The sequence below is a fragment of the Sinohyriopsis cumingii genome, chromosome 2 (genome assembly GCF_028554795.1).
Source record: "Sinohyriopsis cumingii isolate HCF-2022 chromosome 2, ASM2855479v2, whole genome shotgun sequence".
Lineage (NCBI taxonomy): Eukaryota > Metazoa > Mollusca > Bivalvia > Unionida > Unionidae > Sinohyriopsis > Sinohyriopsis cumingii.
The window spans coordinates 89,767,330-89,788,070 of record NC_142962.1 but is presented as its reverse complement, the minus strand read 5'-3'; the positions used below and the strand labels follow the sequence as shown (position 1 = coordinate 89,788,070).

The 20,741-nt window shown below is 35.1% G+C and overlaps 1 protein-coding gene across 1 annotated transcript in view; it reads left to right on the top strand.

Moving 5' to 3' along the window:
- Positions 1-1,759: 1,759 nt before the first annotated feature.
- The window catches only part of LOC149805346 (uncharacterized), a 45,645-nt gene continuing 26,663 nt past the window's right edge, over positions 1,760-20,741 (top strand). The window contains exon 1 of the mRNA XM_089949419.1: positions 1,760-2,395. Coding sequence (XP_089805545.1) covers positions 2,176-2,395 — 220 coding nt within the window. The 5' untranslated portion in view covers positions 1,760-2,175. The remainder of the gene's footprint in view (positions 2,396-20,741) is intronic.

Sequence of the window (20,741 nt, the reverse complement as noted above, 5' to 3'; positions counted from 1 at the left end):
TCGATTGAAAGATTAATCAGATTAATAGATCTCTAACATATATACGGCTGCAATTTTCTGCTCATATAAATTAGAAGTATGTATTACAATTACCAATTTCAATTTCATTAAACATCAGTGATATCATTTAACTGAGTTGAATATGTACCTGACACTGCGTTAGGTGTGTGTGTGTGTGTGATTTGGATTTTTAACGTAGTCATATCGCTACGATGTCTGCAGTGTGACAGCTTATAGTGCTGTCTAGCACAGGGGCACCATGCCGCAGACATGTAGCATGATGTCTCACCCAGTCACATTATACTAACACAAGGCCGACCAGTCCTAACACTAACCTCTTAATGCTGAACGCCAAGCGAGGCAGCTGTTAGTACCATTTTTGTAAGTCTTTGGTAGGACTCGGCAGGGGATAGAACCCACGACCTCTCGCATCTGAGGCGGACGCTCTAACCACTAGGCCACCGGAGCGGTTGGCACTGCGTTAGGTAGCTACGATGTCTTAGCCTCAACTTGATTTATTGTGGTTGAGGCTACGAACTGATCCCATATCATGTAATGGAGCAAAAAAATTCGTCACTAAAGTCAGAAAAACAAACAGTGTAGAAGTCAAATACATAAGTATATTCATATTGTGAAAGAAATTTGGCTTATTTTGAATTTATTAAGCCCTTACGCGATAAAATAAATTGGCATGGTTACTCTAACCTTATCCTGTCCGCCATGACAGATAACGCGAGACTCTCGCCGTGACCCCTTTTCTTCGTAAGTCTTGCCAGACCATATTTTGGATTTTCTACGCTATATAATTATCAATTAAGTGCGAATAATCGCTTCCTGGTGGAATTTCAAAGTTGCCGATAAACCGTATTTACTTTTAATGCGCAGAATTTCTGACCCAAACGGCGCCAAAATTTTACTACGATTTGTTTATATTTCCAAAAAAGGCGCCAATGTCCTTATATGGCACACAAACAAACGAGGCTGAGAACGGAAGTAATCATTATTTGAAATAATATGGTGGACGATCTAAACGAAAATATCGGCTAAAAAAGGTAAACGAAATTTTACAACTATTTCTACAATGATTTTCGATACTTCCGGTATTAAATAAGAGGACTACTCAATTTATTGGATTACATGCAAGGAATATGTTTAAAGTTTTATTATTAGGCTAAAGGAGCGCCGGGTGTGAATCACACCCGGCTTGCTCCATTAACACGTATATGCTCATGTTAGTACCCTGTCCACGAGGTACGAGTAAGGGTACTAATATTAGTACTATGCGTTAGGAGTTTCCGTTGTCTTGCATGGTAATAATAATTCAATTTAAGATGTAATCTTTCTTCACTAGGGTACACCATTAAGTTTGTCCCAGTCAATAAACTGAGTCTCTCTCTCTCTCTCTCTCTCTCTCTCTCTCTCTCTCTCTCTCTCTCTCTATATATATATATATATATATATATATATATATATATATATATATATATATATATATATATATATATATAATTGATGTGGTCGGATCCATTCTCGTCAAGTGCCATGTTTTTCATATATCTTGTTATCTTGATGCACAGTAACAGCGGTGTGGATAATCAAGCCAGAAATCTGCCAGAAGCAGCACGCTTCTTGATAACGTATTTCTCTTCTCCTACCACAGTTTCGATACTTTTAACTTGTGAATATTTATAATCCTTACATGACCTCAGTGAACCATAACACCGCGCAGATAAATTCTATATCGATTTTACTATTCGTGCGAGTTGTGGTAGCGTGATTGAGACGTATAGTGTCTGTGCCCAGTCGAGGTAAATTATATATTTAGCACGCTCTCGCAGCATCTTTCAGCTAAGGCTTGTAGCCAGTAGTCTTTCGTTAATGGTAAACTGATCTATGCAGCAGGGGCGCGGTCTTGTTAAGCCACCATCAAGTAACTCGTAAACAGAAGTATTTACATTAACGCTCTTTCAACTTAGTAATCTTGTACAGCTTTCTTCCCCATACCAAAGGCTCATCTTGCCTCAGGTTTGCTTTTCTACGAAGTGTGTATGGGTATATTGATTTTCAACCTCACCAAATAGAATACGGGTTTTCAACAGAGGATATACGGTCTTGTCGATGTCGTTGACTCAATGATATACCATTGTAAATTCGATAGCAAGCGTTAGATTCAAAATGGCTTTCGATTTGGATGCATTTGTTATGAAGTACAAGGTACACGAAGAAACGGTTTCTTTCCTCAAAAAGAGGTTGGAAGAAGGTGTCAAACCGTATTATGAACTGAGTATCGAGGATGCAAGACAAGCGAGTCTGCAGACAGCTAAAACCTACGCAGGAAGCGTGGACTTTGAAGGGATCACTAAGGATTTCACAGTACCCTCTCCCAACAATACAGGTCTGTATAGTAATATGCATACAACGTGTCTCGCTATGTCATAACAACAATGTAATTCTTCCTTACTCGACCACATTAAGTGGTTTCTATGACTCACATGAAGTATATGCCCACACACGTAAATTTAATAGTTTCGTATTTGGTTCTAGCACATCTCGATAAACACGAAACTCGATATCCAAGGGGCGTACCCATAGATTTCTATCACAAACCAGGGTTTATCTATTACTGCTAAATCCTTATAATGTCAATATCAGTTTTGTATCCATTGTTGTTTATAGAGGATTAGAGTATTCCACTTTTTGTATATAATGTAAAGCGATCATTGCGTTCAGTTCTCTCTCTCTCTCTCTCTCTCTCTCTCTCTCTGTGGATATTGTATCTACCACCCACCAATGTATTAAGTACTGATCGAGATAAAGCTCTGTATGTTTGCTCGTTGCATTCGACATCTCATTTAGAAAATCTAATCCGATCATCGAAAATAAATCGGCGTTTAAATTAGAACTTCTTGTAATCCAATAAGCAAATGAAATTAAACCGATGAATTTAGAGAATTGTAGTTGTTCGGATAAATTGATCATACACAAATTCCAGTTGAGTTGCATAAGGTATTTTGCTTTTAGCAATACCATTCCTACCCACCTCCTACCCACCTCCCCTCTCTCAAATACGCTGAGAGTGAGAAAAGAATGAAGTGGGGAGCTCAAGAGATATATAAGGAAAGAGGCAAAGCTATATTCGAGCGAAGAGGGTTGTAATTAGTTAATATGTACATCAGAAGCAGAAGTACTTTACTGTATATCTCGATCTTATTGGAGTAGAACCGATGAAAAGGCCCTCACTAAGGTCGATTTTCCATAGCTTTTCAGTTATTCACTCTCTCCCTAACACTCCAACCCCTAACCCATAACCAGGGAGGATCCAACTCGAACAACAGTGTCGCGTCATCAGCCACTACTGGTAATAGGCCAACAAGTGGATCTCCACATTTTTGTGGTTATTGTTGACATTACTGGTAACTACAGGAATGGCCTTAACTATAAAACTATCTCGATTTGGATAATTTTGGTGGGGCCTCTTGTGAACGCGGCATTTGGAAATAAACTTTAAAGAAGTTTTATATGATATTGAACTTAAAATTTTCCTCCATCGCTTTAAAATGACTTTCTTTCTATTGATATATTTTTAAAAATTACTAACGCTCGGGGCCCCTGTGAGCGCGGGGCCTGATTTGGCCAAATCGGTCCAATCGGCCTAAGGCCCGCCGTGGGAAGCTACCAGTAATGTCAGATTTTTAAAAAATGCGGAGATCTACTTTTGGTCATCTACTGGTACCTGCTTTTAGCAAATAAACGTGTTAACCAACTTTTCTTCGCAAATAAACGTATAAACCAACTAAACACTTGGTTCAGGGAGGGAAAAAAAAGAGAAAATAGTGGTCAGATAGTGCTCATCCGGTGACATAGATGTCGTGCGGGCACAAGTTAGTCTAATTTAAAAAAAAAATACATTTCATAAATTGTACACTCTCGGTCTTTCAAACGTAATTATTCGCGTAACTAAAGGCCCATCGCGATGAAATCTGTCAAAAGCTGTTTGTATATTATTCGGGCGTCTAGGACCAAGTTCGTGTTCACAGGAAATGCTTATGGCTTAGTAAGTTAGTTGTTATTTGTGTGACCCAAATACATTTATAAAAGTTGAACCGTTCAGTAACTGGTATTGTTGTCGAAGAAGGGGACGCTATGCTGGAGGAACATAGTTCATATACTCAAAGTTGAAGTTTAATTGATTATAAATGGGTCAATTATCCACCTTTCTTCAAGTTTCATAGGAAACAATTGATTATCACTTAACGTTAAAAAGTCAATTCAGTGTAAACTTTATTTATTTATTTATTTATTTATTTATTTATTTATTTATTTAAGGTCAATTGTTTAATACGTTCTGCTAACTTATGCACGCTTTTCCGTTCAGCTTGTACCGTAAATATCATCCTGGAGGTAAATGACACTGGGAGACAACCAATGACCTTACATGCTTAACCACACATACTTGCACATGCCAGAGCCGTGAACTGAACACGAGACTAGGAGGTACAATGTAAGCGCGTTACCGCTTCACTACCAACGCCCCCAAACAGCTTTTTTGATTTAGTAAACAAAATTTAACCTTTGCCATAAAAAAAATTAATGAAGTTTTGAGTCTTGTTGATTTTAAAATTAGTAAATCTACAAGTTACAGTGTATACAGTTTAGTTCTGGCCAATTAAACGTGATGATCACAGTCCTGGGAGGAAATACAAACAGTTGCAGAGACAGATATTTTAATTCCGTTTTATTTCATGGCGTCATTTCATTTATTTTTTTTATTTTTTTTTTTTTTTTTTTTTTGCTGTCTAGTCGGGCTTTATTATATGTGTAGATTTTGATAATCTTTGCTTCAGTACCCCTTGGGTCAGAACAGTATTGTGAATGTGAATACATAAGCCCAGATATACAAACTTTCATACTGTGAATCTGTATACATAAGCCCAGATAGACAACATTTCAATCAGTCTTGTCAGAAAAGTCAACATCGAAATGTAAACAGTTTTAATTTCTTATCGTAATTGTAGCTGTGGATAAGTAATGCTGCGATAGCTGGACATGGGCGGTGGCTATTAACAGATATACTCTTTATCAGAGGTTATAATTCCCCGCGTTTGAAAATCAACATTTTAACTAGTTTCACTGCTAGGTGACACTAGCGAAATCAAAGCCCCAACATAACTATGTAATGCAATGATGTACATGCACTGTGAATTTTTGTTAGAGGATACAACACATTTAGCTACACGAAGAGCTCAGAAGCATACGCTATTTAACAAATGTACACACTATTTATAAAATATAAGAAAGCAGTATTTATTTTGGCGCTTGGTGTTGTTCAGATAATAACCTTGAAATTTGCATAAGGTACATCATTGTGTCACGTATGTAACTGTATAATGCATACACGTCAAAACAAAACGAGAAATATAATATTTATTGAAAGAGATGCCTTGGGTCTTCGCAGGCCATGTCCGACAATCCACTACGCCGCTTTATCTCCAAGTGTTAGCGGTATGATACGATATGTCGCCTGGGGTTTTCGACAATGTAGGATTTATCACCCTGCTCCAGCTCGCTTACGGACACCTCACATTATCACATGCATATTTTTACTGATTGGAACCTTAGCTGTGCCACCTACACGCAAATTTAATTTTCTTTTCCCGGTAATATAAAGGCTTTTATGTCTATTTTTATGTGCCATCACAAGCTTTTGATGCGTACAGGGATTCTCTTAAAGATTATAATAGAATTTGGATTGGGGTGCTTGCTATTTTAGACCATAGTTTGGTTGTTGGGCTTATGCACGCTCACCTTGTTTGAACAAGCATATTTGGGTAATTCTTACTTTCTTTCTTTCATTCATTCTTTCTTCTATATGTTTGTTATTGTAGGTTTTAACGGCACTTTTAACACATTAATTGTGTCATTCTGAGGAAATGAGAGCGAAGTGCCTCTCCCAATAATAAACCGAGGCAGCCGAACCGGGTTGTCTTGACTGATATCGAACCCACGATCTTGGATTACGAGTCCTATTATCTAACACAGGGGTCTCAAACACTCGATCCGTCAAGCCGTATCCTGTGGCCTGCAAAATGGTTGGTGCCACAAGGTGTCATGAGAGATAACAAAGGTGGTGCTGCCCTTGGGCCATCAAAATTCCCTCACGCGGACCTCAGGGTGGTTAGAGTTTGAGACCCCTGATCTAACAGTTGACCTGCTCCAGAAAAGTTCAGGTTGACAGGTGTAAAATTAAGGACATCTCAGATCAAAAGATATCCATGATATGAAATTCATTTGTCAGAAGGAAGCCAGTTTAAAGATTGAAACATATCAGCAGATGTTGACGTTGGAATGGTATCTATTATAATTCTAACGGCATTTTTTTTTGTATTAGTCCATAATAGGTTTTTGTTGTTGTAGTTGTAGGGCTTAACGCCATTTTTGAGCAAAAGATAGGCTATACATGGCGGCCAGTATTAATGGTGGAGGAAGAACCCAGGAAAACCACCGACTCACGGGAAGCTCCTGGCAAGCTTTCTCACGTACCCACATTGTCCGAACCACCCGAGATTCGAACCCATGCAGACAGAGATCCGCAACGGTGAGCGCTTTAGACCACTCGGCAACCAGGGGCCCCTTTCATAATAGGTAATAGATACGTCGTGTGGGTGTGTGTGTATATATATATATATATATATATATATATATATATATATATATATATATATATATATATATATATATATATATATATATATAAAGAGAGAGAGAGAGAGAGAAAATAGGGTTTTACAAGTAACGTCAGGTTAATATTCCTAGTAGCCATGCAGTGGACATATTCCGTCATCTGGACACTATTTCCTGAAGGGGCAGCGGAATAAAATTGTATACGGTGCAAAGTACATTTTCATATTTGAGACTTGAGAGTTATCGCGTATCAGCGCTTTCCAACTGCGCAAATTCGTACGAATTTTGCGCGAATCACGCGACCCATCTTAACTAGCTAAGGTTCCGATAACCTTATCTACAGTTTGGCATATCGAGCAGATATTTATGAGCTTCCGGTCTGTGAATTTCATCCATTCAAAATGAAATTGTTCAAATTTGAACACTGTTCCTATGTGATCGAGACAATGGAGCACACAACTTGACTGGAATGATAAATAACCAATTTTTCAGTGTCGGTCCTTTTACTCAAATACACCTGAGATGGCTTTCCTCTGGTACATAGTCATACTTTCGATGTTAATCTTACAAAGTATCCCTTTTAGGTCAACTGTAACCACCGTTTTCGGCGGATGTATAATGCACCACGCTATTGGTTAGTTGGCATTATATACCAAGTTAGGCAACTCATGAAATCAAATAGATGTCGCTCGGACAAAGCGCCATTATAGCTGTTCGATCCGCCAATTTGTAGATAGGGTTATCGGAACCTTGGCTAGCGAAAATGCACGCGATCTCTGTATAATGTACTAAGCATTTCAAATATACTGGGCAAAACCAGTTCAGTTAGACGCACAAATAAATTTTGGTATAAAAAAATTAAAAATTATTTATTTTTTATATACTTTTGTTTTGGGAGTGCTAGGGTCGGCAACAGACAGGGACGGAGGGCCAATCGGAAACATATTTTTTGCAGAATTCATTTAGATGGAAATATGTTTGACATAATGTGTGACTTGGCTTATCATAACATACTTACTGAAAAGCTCTACTACTGCAATTTCAGTGAGAGAAAAAAAGTTGGATACAATTTAAAATGCGCTTTATCAGGTCCTGTTCGAATAATATTGGGTGTGCATCAGGGCTAAATCATATGACCTCTCGTATTTCTTTTATACATTAACTATCTATCACTGTTTACAGATCCTACAAGAAAACTTTTCCGTTTGCTGATGATGCAACATTCGATGCCTCAGGTCAAAACGAAAACACATTCCATGAATAGCCGTTCATCCTTTAAGCTTTTCGCGACGCAAGTCAAGCGGGTAGAAATATGGTAACACTTATCTCGACGTGTATGTTTTCGTAACTATTTATGGTTTCTTCGGCTTGACATGAATGGTTGTTTAACTAAATTTGATTGGTTCATTGGACCTCGTAAGAAACATTCTGACGTAGCTTGAACCTTGCACCAAGACAGCTATCCTCTCGTTTCAGAGATATTTCGAAATAAATGTAGAAAAGGCTGTCCGCCAAATTTTAAAAAAACAAAAACAATTTAAAAGTAGATTGCATTTTTCATTTATTTTCTTGCTACAATGTAACCCTACGGGATCATGTGCTACAAAATCATACAGCCCTAGCAGAAAGTTACGATTAATTTATTAAGAATCTAAAAATGAAATTAAGAAGTAAAGCTATTTGTTTGATCAAAATACCTCTGTTGAACAAATAGACTATGGCATTAATGGGCTTAAAATCCTAATACAGCATTAAGGAAACGTAAATCTGGCATAGTAGTCAGCTGATCGCTAACTCAAGAATTCTGAACGTTGGCAAATCTTATGTTAACTAAAAATCTTATTTTTGACGAGAAGTTTCTATACGACAATACCTGTGAGCTGTGGAAAATTTTACACAATAACAATAAAGAACAGTTTTCAAACTTTTTCTAGCTAGGCAAGCTACGTATGTATATGCCCATTCAGACAGTAAACTGAAAGGTGGTTCTCGGTACAAAATAATATTCAAACAGGTTAGGAACAGATCAAACTCAGAAACAGTCAACAGATTAACGCTTTCTGATTTGAGGCAACATTTTTTCCAGATTCTGATTTCAAGAATAGGAAGAAAGAGAGATGAATATTAAAGTGTTTCCTCCTCCACCCTCATTTTTACCTACTCTCCCATTATTTTTCCCGATAAGGGGACCCCCCCCCCATGATGATATTCTGTGAGCATCTCTGCATTTATGTACAAATAATATGTATGTATGTATGTATGTATGTGTATATATATATATATATATATATATATATATATATATATATATATATATATATATATATATATATATAGTACCTACCTAACATAATTTTAAAACCAGTGCAATACGAAACATTTTATTTGCCCGTTATTATGTTGTTTTCTCTTTTTCACATTAGCTCCCTAATAGTCCAAAGTACCTTTGGGAAATCCCCTCTTATACCACACAATATTTTTAGGACCTTTTAGATGGATTTGCTTCAAAGAATTGACGAATACGAACAATATGGTAATTCTTTACATTACAAGTCGGACACGCATGTCTTCTACCATGATTTTTGACGTATTTAATCTTGATCTGTTGATCACGAATTTATGGCATATATATATATGTATTGGATCATCTATTTCGGCTGTTGCAACATAAATGACCGCTCCGGTGGCCTAGTGGTTAAAGCGTTCGCCTCGGATGCAGGAGGTCGTGGGTTCGATCTCCGGCCGAGTCATACCAAAGACATCATGCCACATGTCTGCGGCATGATGTCCCAGTGCTAGACATCACTATGAACTGTTACACTGCAGACATCGTAGTGATGTGACTGAAAAATTGTTAAAGCTACGTTAAAAATCCAAATCACACACTCACACACACACACACACACACACACACACACACGCAACATAAATGAGAGATTAGTTGCACGATTCATTGTATTATTGGTGTGCAGCACATTATTGTCATCGAGATACTGACGTTTTTTATTCTGTTTGGGTTCTTGACGCGTCTAATAAATCAAGTCACAAATATTGCATTTCATCGATGGCGGAGATATATGGCGAGTCCTATGAAGTTTTTAGTAGACCCTGACTTTTGGAGAAAACCCAATGTACCGATTATGCCAAGAATAAAAGTAAGCTTTGTTTATGTTGCTTTTCACGAGTTTTGAGTCCTTCTCTGCGAACTGATACGTCTGACTATTTTGTTCTTCAATGTGAAAAGAGCGAGGCAAAGCGGTTACTTTTCCTACGACGTCAACACTTTTGGTTATTACTTTATTTGCCTAATATATTTCATTATTCCAGTGATGAAATTTGCTCATACTTGGGATATATCATTTTGCGACATACTCTCTCATCATTTTGACCCTGGAATAAACATCACAGATGCTTTGAGCGCCACTAAAAGATTGAGATCTTAGGAGTTTAATCAAAATTTTAATAATTAGCGAACTTATAATTTTCTAATTAAGCTTTCTCTGACAGTAAAGAACTGCAATCAATTCATGATTCTCCATTCAATCTATACTGAAGTTGTACATCAGATATCTCAAGCTTATTTTAGTTTGTAGAAAAGAGTGGAGAAGTGCTGATACGAAAATAAAGCAATCGATCGAGTTTGGAAAACAGCATGAGAGTCTCTGTTAAAGTGTTAATAACGAGAAGATCACGATGTAAAAATCCGATTGAATATTTTATATCCTGAATTCCGTTATCTGAGATATTACTGTCTTTGTCTGAGAATTAGGTGATACGGTGATCTTGATAGGATACTTAAATGTTAATTTGCTTCCAAATGCACAGACAACATCGTATTATCGACTAAACGGTTTGTCTAACCAAGGCTCAGTTTCATCAAGATGTCTTAAAGTGAACATAGAATAAGACATTTTTAAAACTGGTAGGTTGGGTTCTTTTGATTTGTTTGTTATTTTTTTTTAAACTAATACCTCCTAATATGATAATAATTGAAATCAATGTTGATTACCACAAACATCTTAACATAACTTAATAATTTACTATGCAGATTTATAATCCTGTTAGTATTGCAAACAACTGATCGTGGTTGGAATAGGTACACTGAAATAAGTTCAATCAGAATCAAATGTAAACAAAAATTATTTTACATTCATTAAGCCATTGGAAGTATCATGTGACAATTTTCGTCATCTATGTAAATCAACGTCAATGCTGTCCATGCTATAAGTCTTGTCTTCTTTCTTTCCAACTACAGTTACATGTTATAAAATTGCTTCCCACGGTAAAACTGTAAATTCCGCGTCCTTCATCGTGAATAGAAAAACATGCTTAACCTAATGGAGAAAAGGCACCGCAGTTTTTTGCTCGAGGCTATGCGAAATTTAATACAGGTTTAACCACATTGGGATCCACTGATAGTACTTTAAAGGATAATCAATGAGATCCACTTCTAGTACTTTTAAAGCTGATCAATACGATCCACATCTACTACTTTTAAAGCTAATCAATAAGATCCACATCTACTACTTTTAAAGATGATCAATAAAATCCACTTATAGTACTTTTAAAGCTAATCCATACGATTCACATCTAGTACTTTAAAAGCTAATCAATAAAATCCACTTCTAGTACTTTAAAAGCTAATCAATAAAATCCACATCTCGTACTTTTAAAGCTAATGCATACGATCCACATCTAGTACTTTTAAAGCTAATTAATAAGATCCACTTCTAGTACTTTTATAGCTAATCAATAAGATCCACTTCCAGTACTTTTAAAGCTAATCAATAAAATCCACTTCTCGTATATTTAAAGCTAATCCATAAGATTCACATCAAGTACTTTTAAAGCTAATCAATAAGATCCAATTCTAGTACTTTTAAATAAAAAAAAATAAGATCCACTTCTAGTACTTTTAAAGCTGATCAATACGATCCACTTCTAGTACTTTTAAAGCTAATCAATATGATCCACATCTAGTACTTTTAAAGCTAATCAATAAGATCCACATCTACTACTTTTAAAGATGATCAATAAAATCCACTTCTAGTACTTTTAAAGCTAATCAATAAGATCCACTTCTCGTACTTTTAAAGCTAATCCATACGATTCACATCTAGTACTTTTAAAGCTAATCAATAAAATCCACTTCTCATACTTTTAAAGCTAATCCATACGATTCACATCTAGTACTTTTAAAGCTAATCAATAAGATCCACTTCTAGTACTTCTAAAGCTAATCCATACGATCCACTTCTAGTACTTTTAAAGCTAATCAATAAAATCCACATCTAGTACTTTTAAAGCTAATCAATAAGATCCACTGATAGTACTTTTAAAACTAATCAATAAAATCCAATTCTTGTACTTTAAAATCTGATCCATACGATCCACATCTAGTACTTTTAAAGCTAATCGATAAGATCCACATCTAGTAATTTTAAAGCTAATCAATAAGATCCACATCTAGTACTTTTAAAGCTAATCAATATGATCCAGTTCTTGTACTTTTAAAGCTAATCCATACGATCCACATCTATTACTTAAATAGCTAATCAATAAGATCACATCTAGTACTCTAAAAGCTAATCCATACGATCCACATCTAGTATTTTTAAAGCTAATCAATAAGATCCACTTCTAGTACTTTAAAAGCTAATCCATACCATCCACATCTAGTACTTTTAAAGCTAATCAATAAGATCCACTTCCAGTACTTTTAAAGCTAATCAATAAAATCCAATTCTTGTATTTTTAAAGCTAATGCATACGATCCACATCTAGTACTTTTAAAGCTAATCAATAAGATCCACTTCTAGTACTTTAAAAGCTAATCCACACGATCCACATCTAGTACTTGTAAAGCTAATCAATAAGATCCACTTCTAACACTTTAAAAGCTAATCAGTATGGACGGAACTAAACACGATACACTTCTTGTTCATGTTGATTCAGGTTTGAAGTTTTCAACACGCGTTTTCTTAGACTGCCCCATCGACCAACGACAGAGAATCAATTAGTGTCGGTTTATTTGATAATTTGTTTTTCCTCAGAGTATTTTGAAACTTTAGATTTTTTGTGAGTTCTCGGATTTCAGACATGTTTACTCTAGCGAGTATAAATATAGTATTTCATTAATTAGGAATGTGACTTAGCGTCATTCTCTGTGAGAAAGAAGAAAAGACCTTTTAATGGTGTATATGCAACTATAAATATATCGAATCACAGGTACCATGTTATGTCTGAAGGACACATCTTGGTATGTTAATGAACAAAGTCAGTGTATTTGTGACAGTTAAGGTGAATGTGATTTCTCTGTATAAAAGAAGGACACATCTTGGTATGTTAATGAACAAAGTCAGTGTATTTGTGACAGTTAAGGTGAATGTGATTTCTCTGTTTAAAAGAAGGAAACATTTTGGTGGAATAGTAGGGGTGAAATGATTCATCAAGATATCAATGCATCGATACTTTAGCTGTAACGATACACATATCGATACAAGAGGTGGAGAAGTGATACAAAATGGTACTTAACGTATGTAAGTTATTTTAGTCGTCGGCAGTCATGAATAATTATGATTAGTTTGTCTTGTTATTCTTTAAATCTAGATTTCATTCTGAAACAGCATTTGCAGTCTTAGACACCCATATTTATTAGTAAAAACTAACACAAAGTGACAATGTTCGTAATCTGTCCCCCCACCCCCCGCTAATTATCTTTACCCAGCAGAATGTTCAACAAATAGGATACATTCCAAAAATGTTCCACGTGTATGATGAAGTACTTTACTCGTCATTTAATAACCATTTTTACGCGAAGTTTCTACGTTGATTTGTTTCATGTCTGCTTGGATTGATTTAAAAGCTACACAACCGGTGTGTCACACGATGAAACATGTTACATTGAAATCTCATTGGTGGTTATTGCTTGTTACGGTCCAGGTTAAATAATAACTACCAATCATGAATTAGTGCAGCTCATTCCCTGCATGACAAACAGGATGCACTGGAAAAGCAACAGAGAAACTTCGCGCAAACAGCATTAATTGAATTGTAAAGTACTTAAACAGAGATACTTTCAGGGTGTGCGATTACAAAATTTGTACGAATTCGCACGCCTGGAGAACAAGTGATGCGCAAGAACTCCAGAAAAGTAGTTGAAAGTCCCCGCATATTTACACATCTGGATTCTTCAAGCATGACATTAATTGTTGTTAAACTAAATTTGATTGACACATTGTGCCCTGGAATAAGCATTATAACGTAGTTTGAACCTTCAGGAAGTTAGTTTTACAAATGCCTGTTTAAAATATGGGCTACCTAGAAAACCCCAAAATTTCTGATTCTCGGCATGGTTCATTACGTTTTCGTTTGGCAAAAAAACTGACTGGTGACTGTAATGATAACAGTAATTTTTAAAGCTATGAAATATTTTGGATTATTGGAGCTGGGAGATTGTTAAAGGAGATACCAGTGAGTGATTTTGAGCCCGAAAATGGTGTTAAATACGAGTCATCGGTACAGGCTGGATGGACAAAAGAGACGGCATGACGGTCAATCTCCCTTTCAGCGGTATTTCGAAATTAAATGTAGATAGGATAGAATTTTGAGCCTAATTAACATGCAGACAATTTAAAATTTGAATGCAAATTTAATTTTTTTATCAATCAATTTAGCCTTGCGGATCATATACTTCAAAATCATATATCTATATCAGGGTTAAGATAAAGTGAATAAATAAGGATGAAAAAATAAAATTAAGAAGTAAAGATATTTATTTGAATACCTCTATCTGCACAAACAGGCTATGGCATTGATGGACTAAAAACCCTAATACAGCATCATGGAGCAGATAAGAAATCTGGCATGCGTCGGTAAACTACTGATTCGAGAAAGTAAGTTTATGTTAGTGAAAAATCCTACATTGGAGCAGATGTATCCAAAATATAATATATGTGAGCTCTGGAAAATTGTAAGTAGCAGTTACTGAGTTTGCCAACATATTCAAGCTGACAAAGCTGGCTATGTGTATGCCCCTTCAGAAGGAAGCACAGAAAAATATTCATACACGGATAAGGAAGAGAGCATGCTCAGAAATAATTAACAGATTAATACTTATACAACACGAGGTGACATCTTTTAAAGATTTTGATTTCATTAGAGCTCTAAGAAGGTGAAGTAGGAAGAAAGAGACAGATAATGAAGTTTTAGGTAAATATTGAACTATGATCTTTTCCTCCTCCCACTCCTTTTTTCTACTCTCCCTTTTTCTGTGACAAAGGGTGAAGCACCCCCTCAAGATAAAATCCTTTCAGCATCTCTCTTTAAATTACATGGGGAACAAATTTGGAACTTCTCTTTTAATGCAGAGATATTTAACCTGTGAATGAAGGTGCTGATGGACTAAATCAAATTAGTACAGAATCAGCAAGGGGGCAGATTTCAAACCGCTCAAGTTTATCAACTTGTGTAAAAGAAATAAATATATATATATATATATATATATATATATATATATATATATATATATATATATATATATATATATATATATATATATATATATATATATATATATAGAATTGGACCGGATGTTGTCAGTAGTTTTCCTTTTCATTAAGAAATACAAGTACCTGTGGCAGCAGCAGTCTTTTGCATATGCAGGAAGTACAGTATGATAAATTTTGTTGATATTCATCCTCATTCCCATACCCGGATTTGTTACAGATGAGATTTTCTTTGCACGAGGAAATCGCTTTATTTCTTCTGTTTTGAAGATAACATCGTAATGTCTTCCATGATGTTGGTAATAAGATGTTTTCAAAGCATTCAGTGCTGTTCAAAACAGATGGTCTGGCAAAGTGAATTAAATAAAGCCACCATTAAATGCCTTAAACGTTGAATAAAACTCATTGACAAACCAACAGGTAGCCTGTTTGAAAGTACTTCTTTTTTCTTGTCATTGATGAGAATACATATTGCTGCAGAAATTGCAACCATTATAATATCTTGGAACTACATTGAAGGCCTCTAAAAACAACAACAGCAACATAAAAAAACATTCTTATCACCTGACGCCGTATCCACATTGAAAACCTTGCAAAATTCCGCTAATATCCCGTCTCTTGCAGAAACGTTATTTGCCAAGTCTGGAAAAAGCATTCTGTATTTCTGGCTGCCAAGTTACATTGGTATTAAGGGTAATGATAGATCAGGTAAAGCAATCAAATAAGCCCTGCTGTCACCTTTTCCTAGAATGAAATATACCATATGTTGATTTTAAATATGTAAATCGGCATGTTCTTAATAGTTGGCAAAGTATATGAAATGAAAAGTCTACAAACATGTTCCGTAACATTAAACCCATCATTAAAGAGTAGCATCTCTCGTACAAAGCAAATAGCAAAGATGAGGTGATATTGTGCAGATTGTATATAGGTTACACATAACAGAACACCACCTGAAAGGTGTACTTCGAGCAGAGTGCATACCCAGCCAGTCTTTACTGACAGTGGGTCACATTCTTGTTCAGTACACAGATTTCACCATGCGAGACTGAATACGTTTTTTATGTGAACCTAATTAAGGAACTTTGTGATGATTACTACCGGAGAAAATCTTCTGTTTCTCGAGGGAATACTGTGTATATAAAAATGTTAATTAGGACTGCAACGACACGCGTTCAGCAGTATTGCGTTATATCGCGATATTTCATGTTGTATGGCAATAATATTGCGCTATTTGAAAAATGTATATAAAATGATAACTCTGGTACAAATTATAGTAAAATTATATGCTTTAATTATATCTCATAATATCAGTTCATGTTCTTTTTGAAGAAAAAAATATTAATATATCGTCTTAAAAATTGCTGTCAAAGAAAGCGGCGTGTTTTAAAGTTAAAACATTGAGCTCAATATACCTTTTCGTTTATTTGATTCATTTTGAATAAAAATTAAAACGTTAGTCAACTGATTGAAAATTGGTTTCATAGAAAGTCATGATGTATAAATACTTGTTGACTTGTACTTGGATATACCACGGTAAATTGAATTGTGTTGATTACATTTTCTACAATTGTCCGCTGTTTTCATTTTACAACTTAAAAAAAAAAGTTTTTATATTTTGTTTCATACTGCATAAATGCAAGCAAAATATCGCGATACGGTAAAAATTGTATCGCGATAATATCGCGTCACAGGCGTAGAGCGATATATCGATGTAGTCTAAATATTGACCCTGTTTTAAGGATTTTGTATTTGTTACTTTTATTTTCTATTTAATGTACATTTTACGGAAGTTATTACCATTTATATTCTGCCTTATGTTTCTGTTTATTTGGAAGGGTTTATCTTTCTGCATTTTGTGTTCAGTTCTATATATGTACATTTCAAGAACTTTACCTTTATTCCGCACCATATATAGCAAATATTGTCCTGACCCTAAACCCATAACTACTAAACCCAAATCCATACATATTATTTAGTGCACAAATACGGACAAATAGGAAAGGGCAGAGGCTGATGGACGGACCGTGACGAATGATTAAAAGGACAGACGGAAAATTCATTCCGTCAACAATTGGTATTATCTGACGCACACTTCGCAAATTATTGAAGTTCTTGTGAAATCAATCTGTATGTTTACCTGCATAATTGTCGGGAAAACTGTTTTTTGCTCAACATACAATATATTGTTTACTAGTGGTAGTGGTTTATTATGGGAAACGGGACAAATATATGTAGAAATACACACAATGTCTTCGCTTGATGCCTTTAAGCGCATCTTAATAAAAAAATTAAAAAGCGTCGTTTCAGTAAACTATTTAGGTGGGAAAATATATCATTACAATTAAAATTAGCAAGCTGGATGTTGTCATTTCAATTTAACATTATATTGTAGACGAAACGCAGTGTGTGTATGTATGTATGTATGTGTATATATATATATATATATATATATATATATATATATATATATATATATATATATATATATAACCAATTTGATATATATGAACTACATGAAAGTAAGATGATATATTGAATATTGATCTGGTTTTATGTAAAATGTTACTCGTTTCCCGTAACTAAACTGTTGCCTTCTTTTTAAATACATTTTAAGAAATACTTGCTATTCACAATGCGCTTTTTTATATTAGCGATAAGACCTCTTGAAACCAGTACTAAATGTCAGTTAGTATTATTTCTTCCGGGATGGTGGATTTCCTCACAATATAACACAGATGTAAAATCGAGTCCTGACTCGAACGAGAGCATTTCCTCTTATAGTATCTCAGCCGTAGGCTTAGACATTTTTGACTTGAATATTCCATTTATCCATCATACATTCAATAACATTTACAATCTAGTATTCACATACTTTCCCGTTTGTTTGTATCCCCCTGCCGATTTAAAAAACATACGGCATCAAGGATATCCCCTCCCTGAACAAAACTTAGTCATTTTATTCATAAATTTATAATTTCTAACTTGATTTGTCGCATGGGGTCCGAAACACGGTCAATTTGTTGGCGTTTCTAATCCAACGGGAGTTTCTTTAGTAATATAGTGGCCATATTTGCATGGGCGGGTCTATGTTATCAAGCAACATATCTGATGTAGTTCACCGTCTTTTATAGCCTCAGTAATTCTGTACAATTTTTAGGTGCATCTCTTTGAACACGTGTATACAAGAGTTAATCCTTTTTATTTCTTAAATTTGTTTTAGAAATATTACAACTAGACATTGAAAGTATTGGACGCATACGGCACCATTTATTTTTCTGAAATAGACTATTCTAGAAACCAGAAACGGTCATTGGGCAGTCTATTTACATTGAGAGTTTAAGTTTAGTTTGAAACGTGAATAATTCGCGTTTCAAACTAAATGGAAACACTCAGTGATAAGTTTACAGTGTTAAGGACTTCCTGGGCACAGTCAGGTTAGAAATTGTAAATTGATGAATACAATGACTGAGTTGTTTGTGCATTTTTTATATATCCTTGATGCTTTTCATTTTTAAAATCGGCAGGGGGTACAAACAAATGGGAGAGTGTGAGAATACTTTAATTGACTGCGTAATATCATGTACTTCATCTTGACCTAACAATAACAACATATATTTTAAAAAATAATCATAAACTTGATAATATTAACCGTTTAGTTGACTGTATAAATAGGATGTGCTTTATATAAACATTTATTATATGCTCATTTTATTCTCTGTTAACTTTACATTGTCAGAATCGTTCAGTATTTATAGGTTACTGCATTTGTATGAGAAAATATGAACGAGTTTTTCGGATGTAAATACTGTACGACCTTGGGAGTGAAGTATATACATCCGACAAAACGAGTTCATATTTTCCCAATCAAATGAAGTAACCTTTTTGTTTTATGTTCATTTTCTTATTCTACCTAATGAGTTATATTAGCAAAATACACTACAAGAAACAAAGTAACTGACTTTATGCCATATTCCAAACTAAATACACAAGCGCAGATTCATCATTACACAACTTCGACTTAATAGTCCAGTCTCTACTTGACAGCAGGTTATTAAATATGTGGAAATCCGCTTTATTGCAAAGCAATGCGTCTATCTTATAGCTGGTGGTATATAGAAAACGCAGTCGAGTAAACGCAGTCGAGTAATTAAGAAGGAGGCCTAGTAATCACATACCTTTGTATCAACAGAGATAATTCCAGAATGAAGATGGTTGGAGATATAAGAATAGGATCTAAAAGAGGCAGCTGTTATTCTGTTCGGCTCAGTTATCATATTTTGAATGTCATCCAACACTAGTACCTCTCTAAGACCCTGAGATTTAGCACTGAGTAGACCCTCGTTTAAATTACCCATGATTATAACATTATCACAATCACTGAAACCCGGTTCAGTGGTTATATTTAACGAGTCCCATTGTTGTGACGACGCAGATGGGAGACGATATATTGCAAGTAATATGTATTTCACACATAATTATATCCCCAGATGGATGGGGGTGGGGGTGGGGTAGATTGCAAGTAAAAGGTATTTGACGCATAATTCTATCCCCAGATGGAGGGGGGGGAGTAAATTGCAAGTAAAAGGTATTTCACACATAATTCGATCCCCAGATGGATTGGGGGGGTTGGGTTGATTGCAAGTAAAAGGTATTTCACACCTTTACACATATGTATATCCCTATCCCTTCAAAGTTATGTATCAATAGATCGGTACATGGCTTGAAAATCAAATTTTCTGATATGTAGACCATTACACCTCCCTCACGATTTGTTCGAGCACCCCTAATTGGTTTGTGATAACCGTCTAACTTCAGCTCATTATCAGCAATGCTGTTATCGAAATGAGTCTCCGTAAGCGCAAAAATCTTAAAATCATCGAAATATGAAGCGACGAAATCTAACGAATGGTGAACAGATCTAATATTTAAATTTACAAAAAGACAACGTAATATCCGTTAATGACGTAATTGAAGCATTGCAGCTGTAGGAATCGGACGAATGTGAATCTGATCCAGATGATGGGCCTGGATTCAGCTCAATGTCTCCGGATAGTAATAATTAGAAACATCCATACTATACAAGTAAACAAATGGGTTCATTAGATTTGCGAAAGTATTAGACCTTAGATCAAGTTTATCATATATGTTAGTACAACTAATTTGTAGCAAAAACTCGGAAAACTTTAACATTGGATCATATGAAAGGTCAATGAGTCAATTTAATCCAGAATTTAAGACAGATAGATTCACTTTCTTACGGAAAGTTTTTTCAAAGTATTCTTAGAATTGGATACCTGTTTTATAATATTTTGCTTTTTTCGCGATATCTCTCTCTCTCTCTCTCTCTCTCTCTCTCTATATATATATATATATATATATATATATATATATATATATATATATATATATATATATATATATATATATATATATATATATATATATATATAACCGTTCATGAATCGAAGAGGACGGTTTTAATATAATTCTTTGTTGCACTAACATGATCGGTTCTGTTATTTAACAATAAACCATATCTTCCGCCTTTCT